Source organism: Aphis gossypii, chromosome X (genome assembly GCF_020184175.1).
Source record: "Aphis gossypii isolate Hap1 chromosome X, ASM2018417v2, whole genome shotgun sequence".
Classification (NCBI taxonomy): domain Eukaryota; kingdom Metazoa; phylum Arthropoda; class Insecta; order Hemiptera; family Aphididae; genus Aphis; species Aphis gossypii.
This window is the reverse complement of record NC_065533.1, coordinates 37,515,148-37,529,124: the sequence shown is the minus strand read 5'-3', so window position 1 is coordinate 37,529,124 and position 13,977 is coordinate 37,515,148. Positions and strand designations below refer to the sequence as shown.

Below are 13,977 nucleotides of genomic sequence, written 5' to 3'. Positions count from 1 at the left end.
TCATGTTTTCTTTAATGTTTCATTTATGTAAAACGTAGTAATAAAATTAAAATATTAATTTTAAGTTCAAGCCTATCTTATGTTTATTTAAAAAAATTATCTATACTATAGGTACACAAATATTAGCTGAAATCGATACATATGCTTATTTTGTAGATAAAAATTTACTTTTTAGATTCTATTTTTTTTTTTTTTTGTTTGTTTGTGCACACACGCTGTACAGGATAAGTAGTTGAAAAATGTTAAATGCTTCGATTTTTAACTTCAGGGATAGTTTTGGATATGAAATTAAATCTAGTTTGTACTTTAAAGAGGTGAAATTCCCAGTACTTATTAAAATAACCGTGTATAACAAAATATAACTAAGGGAAAACGAGATTTTTACGTGAATCCAGTTTTCGATAAAATTGCATTTTTTAATGCCTCAAACCTTTTTAAACTTATTAACCTTGTGTAACTTAATAAAATGACTGAAGATACTTTAAATTTTAATAAAATGTTTATAATATTATTATATTTATGACTGATTTGTCTAAGCTGTTAATAGACATTTTCAAGATTTTTTATTTATAAAAACGCAGAAAAAAATTTTTGTTTGGACAAAAAGCGTAAAAATTTAATACAAGATTCTAAAAAAAAATGTTCTTATAGATATTAAAGTTATTTTTGGTATAACTAGTCTTTGATAAGAATCGTTTTTCGTATATTACAATGAGTTAATGATATATCAATGAACTCAAATTCAACACACCCATAATAGTGACCCAATCGAAATCCAATGTACAGCAGTGGTACCCACAATTGCCTGCCTTTTTTTAAATATAAAAACAGTTGTAATAAAATAATCTCATATATATAAAAAAAAAAAAATAGATCATGAATTATGAATTTATACTTTATAAGTTTGAAAAATATTATTTTATTCTAGAATCCACAACTTCAGTCAACCTAACAATATTAAAAGATATGAAAGATTATTAACCATGTATGCTGCATTATTTGTTGAGTGTTCCGGTGTATGTTCAGGTATTCTTTTTAATTTAAATCCAACATTAGGGCTAAGAGGAGCATATTGTACAGGTGTGGGAGTAGGACTAGACGGCGGAGATGATAAGTCAATGATTTCAGTAGCCCGGGTATTTACAACTGGTGCAACATTTTTTATAGCGTTACGCTGTTGAGTGTTAGTTAAACGACCGTGCATCACAGATCTTGGACCACTATATGGCTGAACTTGAGGAGTAATAATGATTTGTTGCAGCTGTTGGGGTTGATGTTGTCTTTGTTGCAGCTGCTGTTGATGCTGTTGTACCTGTTGTTGTTGGGCTTGACTATTGTTACTAGGACGTTGAATATAGAATTGTTGCATTTGATTTGAGTGTGACATCACACTGCTACTGGGCACTGGATTATACATGATTGTCATACATTGGCTAATAGGCACAGTGTTGGAATATGACACAGTATTACTAAAAATATAATATACATATTACATATACATATATTACATAAATAAATAATATTTTCGATATAAGATATTTACAAATTTGATTATTTTGATAAAACTTACCTAATTGCTGGTGCGGTATTGTTTGCACGATTAAGAGATAGTGGTGGTATAACATGACTCCAACCATTCATTTGACTATTGCCTTGAGACATCTGTGGTTTCTAAAAATCAAATGACAACACAACATGAAAAACTGTCAATTTACTAATAAAAATACATAAATGTAATTGTATATATATATAACCCTTAACATAATAATATTATTAGTTTTAAAAACCAAACCATCTATTAAATATAAACTTTTAAAATTATTATCATACACAAAAGCATAACTTTTAGTAAATATATTTTTTTTATTTGAAATTAACTTTAATAAAGCATAAAATAATATTAAATTATACATTAACTCAAAATATTAACACAGTTGGTCAAAAGTTATTTAAAAAATTTCAAAACAAACAAAAACTATATACTTATAAATTTAGAATTATTATTTATTATTATATTAGTAAACTACTTTAAGTCTACAAGAACACATAACAAAGTTTTTTAATATAATTAAAACCTTTGATGAATTATTCAAATTGCCAACTGAGGAATGATAATTAAATTGTAAAAATGTGTTTGTATTAAATCAAAATATTAAGTTTTCAGTGTGAGATTTGAATTACAGATAATTAGTCAAGTATTACAATACAAGAGATGAGTAAGGAGAGGAATAAAAATAATAAAATTTAAAAATACATACCACATCATAGCACTGTGCAGCTATACTTTGATTTCTGGATGCAATAGAATAGTCACATGTTGTTAGTGGGGGCAAAGCTGGAGTGGTATATGAATTAACCTACAAAAACATTATTTATATATTGAGAATCTAGAGTGACATCATATTATAGAAAAAATTGGTTTATATGGAAATACATGCTTGACACCACCACTATTTATAGCGTAAAAAAATAATATTAAAAGAAATAAATAAAAACATAACTGCGAGTAAAAATTAAAGCATATAAATCATCTTTCCCATTTACATATCATACTATAGTATTACTTTGTTAGGTACAAAACTATAAAATGTATGGATAATATACCTATTTATTTATAGACTCATTGTTTATTAATAGTAAGGTAATACTAAAAAGAATTTAGCATAGGTGCATTTGAATAAATTGTAAAAAACAAAAGCAATAGTTTTTTTTTATTATTAAATACAAAAGCAATTTAATAAACTTAATAAACTGAGTACATAGTACATACCAATCGATTTGGTGGCCATCCATTTTTAAAGGTATTCATTACCACTGGCATACTTTGTGGCACCACTGGTGCTGAAGCTGTCAATGAATGTGAAATAGTACTTTCAGGGGCAGGTACCCCAGGGGGGGTTCTGATCCAGACACCTGGTGGATGAATACGAATAGGATTTTGATTTATCAGTAGCTGTGTATGAACCAATTTAGCAGGCCAATACTCTTCAAAACGTGTGCCTTGTGTAAATTTATTCTTTACATCATCGAAAGCAATCACTGTGCATATATCATTAGTACGCAGCTCAGTTTTGACACCCTGAACATTATATAAGAACTGAAGATAGGCCAAGTTCAAATCTTCAAGTTTTACAGTTAAATGCATAATGCTTTCTATGAAACCATCAAAATAGAAAAGTGGAAGATATTTACGGTCATCTTTAAGGCAGTATGGTACAAGAGATTCAGAATTGATACGAATAAAACCACATTTTTTTATACCACCAGGAGTAATATTGCCCAGTATTTTATTGTAACATTCTTTTATAAATGTATAAAACTCGAGAAAATCTTCTAAACGAACAATATAATCTTTGCCCGCATAGAATTTATCTTTTCCATGGATACTATCACTATGTTTTTCGTTAATATCATTTAATAGCTTTGCTTCTGAATCAGTGATAAAGTAACTTTTCACTGATGCATATGTGTAAATATCTGCATGTAAATATTGTAAGTAATTGCAGAGCAGTTGAGTTTCAGCCATTCGTACAGATATAAACTTCAATTCTTCACCATTAATTACACGAATAATATATGGTACATAGTATCCTGCAATTTCTTTCCATTCAAATACACCTATATTGCACAAAACAACATTCATTATAAAGTAGATATTCTCATAAGAAATTTCAAAACTTGTGTTTTCTATTTACTTACCTTCAATACTTTGTACATCTTCACTATCTTTAAGTAATTTTTCTTGATTTTTCTTTTTTGAAATCGGTGCATTTTTAAAATTTACTGCTTTACCAGCTCTGTTTATATAAAAATTGGCTCGAGAAGGAATTAGCTGTTTTGCTGCGGCTAAAGCAGTTTTTTGATGATGGTTTTCCATTTTAAGAGCCATCGCATTGATTTTAGGATTATAGCATTTATTTGTAACACTTTTTCCTGTAATTTAAAATGGATTATAAATGTAATTATGTAATGTTATTGTACCTAATTATAAATGGATTATGGTACTTTTGACACCACATTAATTTAACCAAATAACTGTCTAAATGAGAATTAGGGACCAGTCCCGTTGCCACTCACTCGCTTGGACATTCAAAACGAAAATATCCCTTAATTTGATATGCAACACCACCCAAGGTAGGTCACAGGCACTGATTAATCTGTGGTCATTGAGTTAAAAAATTATGCTCATAATTTTGCAAACATCGGTTGTTAATAACTAATAATTATTTGGTTAGGTAGTCGCGATTGACTGAAGACGACGGTCGTCAACATGTATATTATGTAGTCTAAATAATGGAGGTAGAACAGTAGTAGTCGTGGCATCGGCTGGTAGTCAGAAAAACCAAAAAGTACCAAATAAGTATTTAATACTTTTAGTTGATTACAAAAAAAAAAAAAAAATTGAAAATGACATAAAAAATCACAAAATAAAATAGGTACTAAATCAGACAAATCATATATTTTGTTCTTGACACATTTTCAATTACCAAGTAGATAAAATTTATAATCTACACCTAATTAGGTCTACATGACTGTTTTAAAGCTTATTGCTATTAGAAATAAATTAAAAAATCATACTTAGCTAACAAAATAAGAAAATAGTGATAAGAAAAATTTAATAATATTAATATGTATACACATAATGCAATAACTAATACAAATATGCATTATATTATGTAGGTATACAATTATTATTATTATTAAAATACAAAACAAAAATTAAAATATACAAATTATAAAATATGTACCCTTTATTTATATTACAGCAAAGATTTATTGTTTTTTATTTTACATTTTACAGGCAAAGATTTAATGAGCATATTGTTAAAATAACAATAGAATTTAGGTACAAATTAACACTAAAGTTGATGAGAGTAGACATAGATAATAAAATACAACAAAAAGGCCTTTAATTAGGTAATTTACTGTTTCCAACCGATATGCGTTAATACTTTCCACATCACAAAAACGAGGCACGATTTTATTTAATTAATCAAAGATGGTATATATATAATATATATATTATAATATAGTTTAACTCAATCGTACGTCATATTTCAGTTTAACTAACTAAAAAATAATAAATAAATAAGATACTACAATGCTAGTAGCATTAACATTGTTATACATTCCAACACAAGTTGATAAAATAATAATGACAATAACATACTTAAACGGCAATTTTAACTAGTAATAACTAATAGTCGTAATTTACAAATTACATTAGGTACCTATACGACATATCAATCGTTAGGTTTGAAATCGTTTTTAATCATATTATTTACCTTTGTTAGCGGGAACGATAACACTTGCCATTTTCTTAATCGTCCGTCACCGGTGGCACGAGGAGGGGCGGGGGCAGAGCACGTTGTTCAACAAAAATAATAACGAAACGCCGAAGTATTCGATAAAGCGGAAAAAAAAAACGATTACTGTGAAAATATAAATAAATACATAGTATCGAACGACAATTATTGTGTGTTGTTGATAAAAAATATAAACGTTCAGACGAACGGCTGCCGGGAAACGGGAAACTACACGCACGGGAAACACGAGGCGGATGGTTTCGAGGCACGGCGAACGGCGTCGGCGGACGAATCGCAAATGAACTCGGACAGTCGGACGGCGTCCGACCCGTCCGACCGGCTCTCGGGCCGCGGTGGGGATAGCGACGTCCGGGACGGCCGACGGGGGCGGCGGTGGGTGGTGGGGGCGGAGCACCCGCACGACGACGGGACCGCGCGTGCGCGAGTTTGCGTCCGTGTGAGCGCGTTCGCGTTCGAGTTTGCGCAGCGTCGGCCGGCGAGTTTGTGCGGCTCGTGTGCCGTACGCGTTGCGCGTGCGCGAGAGAAGAGAAATCGTCCGAACGGAGGCGGGAACAAGTCGGCGGCTGCCGTAGCCTCTGGGCCGGGTACGAGTCGAGACCGTACACCCGCGACCCGCGGATCATGCCCGCCCGTAGTTCGCGCGTGGGCGGCGGCGGCGTCCGTTGGCTTGTATGACCCATTAGGCCCGTTTCACAGGGACGCGCGTCGACGTCGCGAGATTCCATTTGCGCGCGTGGCGTCGCGAGATTAAATACCGTCGAACGTCATCGGACCGTTCGGTTTAAGTCCAAAAACGCGGTGGTGGTGACGCCCGACCGGCACGGCTCGGGGGGGTAGTAGGCTCCTCACGCCTAGGGCTGCGTTTTTCGGAGGTGGCATTTTTAACGTTTTTAAAGTATTTAATATAACAATATACTATGATAGTATACTGGCAAACTACGTTTTGTGGCCGTACGATTGCTTTCGTGTAATATTATCAACCGATATTTTCTTTTTTTTTTCTCGTTTTCTTCGTCTTCGCATTCTTCGACGTGTGGCCCGCACACAAACACACGTCGTCTGTCACTTCCGTTCTCGTTGAACAATACAATACTATAACAATACAATACTGTAACAATACAGACTAGGTCGGATTTTAGATGGTGTACGGCCGAAATTCCGCACTTGACGGGCGTCCGTGTGAATGAAAATCAAACGCGTCCGTGTGAACCTAGCCTTAAGCGGCGACCCCGCCGACTAGTACCCGGGATAGAGACTACCGGCGCCGCCCAGCTGGCACTGTTTTTTTTCGTATAGTGTACCGACGCCGCGGAAAGCGTATTAAAAAACTGTACGTTGCTACACGACCGTAGCTGTTCTCTGATTGGTCGAATAAAATTCGCCGAGGTTTTATTCTACGACAATATTAAAACGTACGATAATATCAGATCGGATTATTTATATAATATTATTGTCAGAGGTGTTCCCAATATTTTTTTTGAGAGTATACTAAATCATCAAAAACCAAAATATAAACATTTAAAATACAATACAAATATTTTTATTATTGCTTGTAAGAGTAAAGCCGGTAAAGAGCGTGTTAATAATATGTAAACAATTTTAAATAGATTTTTTACATATCCTCTTTAAGCTATACCTCGTCAATCTTTATAAATACTAAAAAATAAAGAGTATGACTTTTTCAGTCATAAATAATTGACGTAAATATGGTAAATTACTTAATTAAATCAATTTTGTTTTTTCCTTTGTATATGATTTGAGTATATGCATTATATTTATAATTTTGACATTTTGTAAAAATATCTTGAGAGTTAAAATCGCAAATCGATTGAGACTTGAGAGCATACTCAGTATACCCATATTATTGAAAAAAAATCTTGAGAGTATACGGCGTATATGTAGTATATCCTGATTATTGTGAACAATAAAATCGTATATAATTCATAAAATAATATAATCAGATAATCTTCTTATATTTAAAACGTGTCATACCGAGGAGATTGGTCATGGTTTAAGATAATATTATACCTTAAATATTTAATATTTATTATTATTTAATTATTTAATATTATACATTAGATCTTAAACCGTGGGATAGGTACAGCGAATTGCCAATCGGAAAGAGTTTAATTTGTTTTCGCCACGCCCGCCGACCGCCGTTATCGTAACGGACACGTCTTCTCCGACCGTCGATAACGCGGTTATCACGACGAACCGTTCTTCTCCGGTTGATAACGCGACTTTTCGAAAACGACGATTTTATACTTTTCGACGGATTTTTTGACTTTACCGAATGCGTTTTCCGTTCCGTTCCGTACGGTTTTTTCGTCGTTTGCGTTCGTAGCGGTAACGGGTACGGTCCTCCGGACGTTTTCCTTCAGTGTTTTTATTTTTATTCGTCTGTTTCGCGGGTACTGGTCTGTTATCGCCCCGCCACGGGAACGAAAAATTTTATCGCCCCGCCAATTACGAACGCGGCAATTACCTATCGCTTTGTTTTATTAGTTTAGGTAATTTTACGGTACTTATCGGTTATCACGACTACCTAACAAAAAATGTAACCGCCCGAAGAAATATTAAAAATTCAGAAAAAAGTCAAAAATGTGACTGCGCGTGTTTCGGCACTCGTCGCTACGCTCCGCACAAATCGAAAATATCCCTCGACTTGCTATGCAACGCCACATTAAGTAGGTCACGGGGTAAATTATGTCGTAGTATATGGGCAGTGATTACCCTGTGTCCTACTTGAGGTGGCGTTGCATAGCAAGTCGAGGGATATTTTCGATTTGTGCGGAGCGTAGCAACGAGTGCCGAAACACGCGCAGTCATATTTTTTGTTAGGTAGTCGCGATAACCGATAAGTACCGTAAAATTACCTAAACTAATAAATTAAAGCGATAGGTAATTGTTGTAAGTTTAAATAAAATAATATGTTCGAAATCGCCGCATTCGTAATTGGCGAGGCGTTAAAATTTTCCGTTCCCGTGGCGGGGCGATAACAGACCAGTATACCGTGTTTCGCGTTTTTCACGTCCGATCTGTCGCGGTAATCGCGTAGTACGTGTATTTGTGATTTGTTCACATATTTAACGGTTCGTGTGATTAGGATTCTATTGCTTTTGCTGTGATATTATAGTCACGTCGATGTTTAATATGTATTTATATTAAGAAAATGTATATAATACTTGAGTAACATTGTAAGATACGGTGTTGTATTTATATTGATCTTGTGTGGGGCATATAAAATTAATTTTTTTAATGAATTTAGTAAAAAGTTAAATAGTGTATATTCTATATCAGTGGTCGGCAACCTTTTTACCTACACGGGCCATAATTTATTTCAGTTATTTTTGGAGGGCCGCATACAAAATTAAAATATTAAAAAATATAATTTTAACATAGGTATAATATTATAATATATTTACAGATAGCAACAAACATATTACGAGTTTAACATTGCGGTTGTCCTTATTAACTTATTTTTAATTAAATATATTAGTAGAGAAAATTTAAAAGTTTAAAAATAATTATTAATTAATTCTTGAATGCATTTTAGTATACAAATATTAAGTTACTAGTGTGATTTTTGAGGTTGAATTTTTCCCGCCAATTCGTTTATATCCGCTTTTATATTGGATGTTGATATCCTTAAAACAGCATTCAAGTATTCATCGCTTAATCGTGAATGATATTTATTTTTTCGAAATTTAAGTATTGAGAATGTCTGCTCACAAATATATGTGCTTCCGAAAGCAGTAATCATTTTTTTAGCAAAACTTTTAATGCCTTTAAAATCTATTTCAGAAAGACTTGAATAAAATTTTTTTAGGTCATTATTTTCTTTAAAAGCATTTTTAAGAATATCGTTATTTTGCAATTCTATGACTTCCATCTGTAAATTAGATAACTATTATCTATATAATATAATAATATAGTATTATAATAATTTTAAACTATTTCGTTGATTATTTAATGAACTTTTAAAATTATTTATTTTAATCTGTCTAAGATCACTAGTGAGAGTGTCAAATTTTAATTTACGCTCTGTTACATAGTGACGTTTAACATTATACTCTTTTCAGATAAAATGGTTTTTTGGCAAATTAAACATAACAGTTTACCTTTATTTTCGATAAAAAAATAAAAATCCGTCCATGATTCGTTGAATGTACGATGTTCATCACTAATTTTACGTTTTTTTTTGACATTGAATTGATAGGTTATTATAAAACAGTTGAAATTTAAACTTCACGTTGGAATGTTTCGAAACGAACTGCACTAAGGCCAATGGCCATAACCAGATACGTATTTGTCGTAATCGACGATATATACATTATATACGATTAGATTACGTTCTCGATCATAGATTATCTCTTATTGCTATACAATAGACATGATTAAATATTATTTATAACAATTTAAGCTACAAAATTAAAATTTTAAACACCATGAATTATATTTGGAGGGCCGCAGCAAAAAGTTCCGAGGGCCGCGGGTTGCCGGTGCCTGTTCTATATAATATAATATATAGTTGTTAAACATGTAGGTACCTATATATAATGTTTTTTGGTTTATATATTAGGTATGCAAATTTTATGTTGTGTTAGTCTGTAAATTAACACTAAATGGCTTAAATTTTTCTGAGATTGCATTTATGTTTTATAAATTAAAAATATTGAATAATATGTTAATATAACTTAATTATTAAAAATACAATTTATATATTTTATAGTTTCATGTACAGGTATTTACTACACTTTTCATGAGTTGATATAAATATAAAATATATATTCTTTATTTGAATCAGCAAACGCTATTAAATATACATTTTTTTTTTTACCAATGATGATTTTTTTTAAATAGTTTAGTGTTAATATTTAAGTACAATTCTACAGGATTCTACGTCATAATGGAATTATCTGCACTTAATTTATGATAAATTAATTAATATTTAATGAATTGTTATCTTATATATACCTACATTTTATGTTTTAATAATGCAAATGCTATTAAACATTAATTCTACTGTCAATGTTGGGATAATTTTCTTTTGATTTTATGTAACATTCAAGTATTTAACGTCATGTTAGGAGGTAAATTTGGTAAAATCAAGTATATTTCACCATTAGTATTTCTGTGTTTGATTTATATTAAATATAGGTTAGGTATTGGGTATAATTCTATAATTTTATAGATATAGATCATGTATGAGCATTAATATTTTGAATGAATTTGATACAATTAAATAGTGTACTTATATCTACATTCTATAGTTATAGTACCTGGTATTTAGTATGTATGTTTATTATATTAAAAATGTTATATTGGTCGTACTGTTATGTAATATTTATGTAAAAGTACATAAAAAGGTTATTGTTGACAAATACACATTAAATAGACTATTAATAAAATTACTAAGCTTCATTACGCACGAATTATTTATAGTCGGTGTCGTATACGCCGATTAATCGGACGTATATCAAAATAAAGTTAAACACAAAATAACGCAAAAGAAGAACTTTATTCACATATGACGTCTAGTGATAATCGAGTCACACGATTACCATTACTGACCCCCTTTGCTGTCTTAGCCATCCCACTTATATATTACACTTACAATCGAATTACTATCGATTGTTCTACATTTTTCTATTACTACGTTAAATTTACAGTTTATAGACACTATGATTATTATGTAATTGTTATTTTAACCCGATTAGTAAATTATTAAACAAATTTATTTACATTTCTTATTATTATATCTTGCTTACTATGCTAACTGTAATATAAAGTTTACTGACACTGAATTGCACAATTGTTATTTTAACCTATTTGTGTGAATAATTAAGTATTGCTTAACTTATTGAATTTTACTGTTTTACTTATTATCTATAGTTTTTCTTAACTTATTTCTTACGTACTAACATCTCTTATAAAATATTCATACATATAATACAACATCGGGGACACGAAAAATGATCGCTGCCCGCTACGCGCCAAGCGGCTGTTTTTCTGAATTGGTTATCAAACTAGCAAATTAAAAGCCCGCTAGGTATCGGCAGCGTGTGACGGTACTAAGTTGAGAACCAATGGCTACATGAGTGGGTACGAACAACGGGTCGCGGGTGCCAACGCTCATTTTTCGTGTCCCCAACTATAGTAAAACAGAGCTAAACGCAAAATTTACCGCAGCACAGGAATAGTTTACGTGCTCGAGATTCGGCATTCAGCTTGCAGCTCAAACTGTAGTCGATAGATTTAGGCGAAAGGTTCCCTTACTAGAATAGGCAGAATCAAATCCTGTTCCGGCGGTTTCACCGTCGATCTGACGGCGCGGCGGCGCTTTAAATAGCACGACCGCCCGATTTTTTTTTAAATTTTTTGCATTTTTTTCACTTAATTTTTTCATTTAATCGTTGAAAGGTAAAGCTTTCTCTTATACCGATAAACAAACACGTCTTAGATTTTTTTTTTTTAATAATATAAAATTACGATTATTATATAAAGTATATTATAGGTATACATAATTATAAAGTGTTTCCAGTATACTACAACGTGTTAAGGGAGTACATTTTTAATAACTTAGAAAATGTTTAGATTTCGGTTTCGAAGCACATCATTTATTTACCTATGTACAATACTCTGTTTTCGATTCAGTACATTACATTATAATGTATACCGTTGAATCTTTTTTTAAACATGTCTTCGACCATAGGTCGTGTTAAAGAGCACAAGAGCGTTTATATCGCATTGTACTGTATTCGTTTACTTGGATGTATATCATTATAATATATTTTAGTTGAAATATAGTTTTGAAAAATTAACAGAGTGTATTTTGTAATTGGATTTAATTTTTAGATTAAATAAACTATTTTTGTAATTTTTGAATAACTTTAATGAATTAAGCACATTACATTGCAAATATGTAATGTAGATAGACACATTAAAAAGCACACAAAATAGCTTCAATTTTATTGACATTTGATTTATATTTTAAAAATTAAAAATATTTAACTATTACTTAATTATTAAAAATACAATATATATTTTATAGTTTCTTACGTATAAAAAACAACACCTGAACTTCGACGTAAGGAGGTATGGCAATCCGCTATAGGCAAATTGCACTGTCGAGTGTCGGATATTTATTTACATCATGTGATGACTGATAGCTAGACACTCAATTACCATTTTTCGAATTTACATATTTTTTACGTACAAAAAAGAACCGTGTATGCAACGGGACACGGTATTACACTAGTTTAGGACTGATAGCTAGACATACATATTTATTATAGTTGTAGTTGTAGTAGATAGAAAAAATATATATAATAACTCACAAACACAATGATCGACTTGAGTACTTTTCCTACTTTTTTAGTACTTAAATGATCTCTTTTCTAGACACCCGATTACCATTTCCGACCGAATTTCGGTGAAACGATTTTTTCAACTAATTGTTTAAAAAATATAGATAGTAGGTATATTTAGGTACAATCTACAGTAGTTTATATTTATGATATTATTATACATAGGTACCACCAGTAGCGATGCTATTAGATTAGTCTATAATTAAGTAATAGTTTTGCAGATTATTTGAATAGATAAAAATGTTAATACCTACCTACGTGCGAAAAAAACCTGCTTAAACTCCAAAATAGTTTGTTAAAATCCGAAACATCTATCACGCGTGAATAATGAAAACGAACAAAACAGTTGGTTGATTAAAATTATAGGTACTCATATAACGTCTATAATCCTATAGCAGTACCTATAGCTGAGTATAATAATATAATCTTGTATTTTTATTAATTGATAATAAAATGCTAAAGTGGTATACACATTTTATAGAGAAATGCGAAATATAGGTACTTGTGATTTTATAATTAATATTTCTCGAAATTATCAATCTGTATAGTCAACAAGCACACATAATATTCAAATTCTAAAATAAGTTATTGGTCATCGGCCGGATGAATTTACTCGATGCATGTCTAGATATTTGCAGGTATACATTCTTCACTGTTCATACGAGTTTAATATGTGTTATTGTATACTTATTTACATCGAAAATCTGCTGCAGTACCTATAGATGTACAATAGCAGTATTGTTCACTATATCAAGGGAGAATCGATCTCTTTTCATAAAATGTAGTGGTGCGCCGAGAAAACGTGTCCTGGTGGCCTACCTTCGGCTTAGCTGAGAATACTCCGACTGAACGATTTATATATATATATATATGTATAATATGATACAAATGCGTTCGTTTTCCATGATACATATTATTATAGTATTATACGTATTTGCTTTGCCCGTCATAAAGAGACGTAGAGCAGCAATATAATTAGTAAAATATTTTTATTTTATTCGATAGATAACCAAAAAAAAAATAATATTTTTTATTTACTCTAAAATATATGTATCAATTAGTATTAGTTTACATGAATAAAAACATGCAATATAATTTGGATAACCAAATATCACATCTAACTACCTAAATAATGTTTCATTAAAAGTTGATCTTTGACAATAATAATTATATCAATCACCAATAAAATGATATTGTTTAAATATTTATATTAAGTATTTAACATTTATAATTTGAAGAATATTTCTACCAATCACTGCAGCAGATTAGAACGAATGAAC

General features: G+C 31.1%; 1 protein-coding gene across 2 annotated transcripts in view; it reads right to left on the bottom strand.

Annotated features, from left to right (window-relative positions):
- The window catches only part of LOC114128389 (uncharacterized), a 97,035-nt gene that overhangs the window by 1,275 nt on the left and 81,783 nt on the right, over window positions 1-13,977 (bottom strand). The window contains exons 1-6 of one of the 2 annotated variants that reach the window (XM_027992905.2): window positions 5,286-6,971; window positions 3,700-3,933; window positions 2,771-3,618; window positions 2,259-2,357; window positions 1,571-1,671; window positions 983-1,469 (exon numbers count right to left, since the gene is read on the bottom strand). In XM_027992905.2, the coding sequence (XP_027848706.2) occupies window positions 983-1,469; window positions 1,571-1,671; window positions 2,259-2,357; window positions 2,771-3,618; window positions 3,700-3,933; window positions 5,286-5,316 (1,800 nt within the window). In that variant the 5' untranslated portion in view covers window positions 5,317-6,971. Of the gene's footprint in view, window positions 1-982; window positions 1,470-1,570; window positions 1,672-2,258; window positions 2,358-2,770; window positions 3,619-3,699; window positions 3,934-5,285; window positions 6,972-13,977 lie in introns of those variants that run through there. The other variant, XM_050208067.1, reaches the window with a different exon arrangement.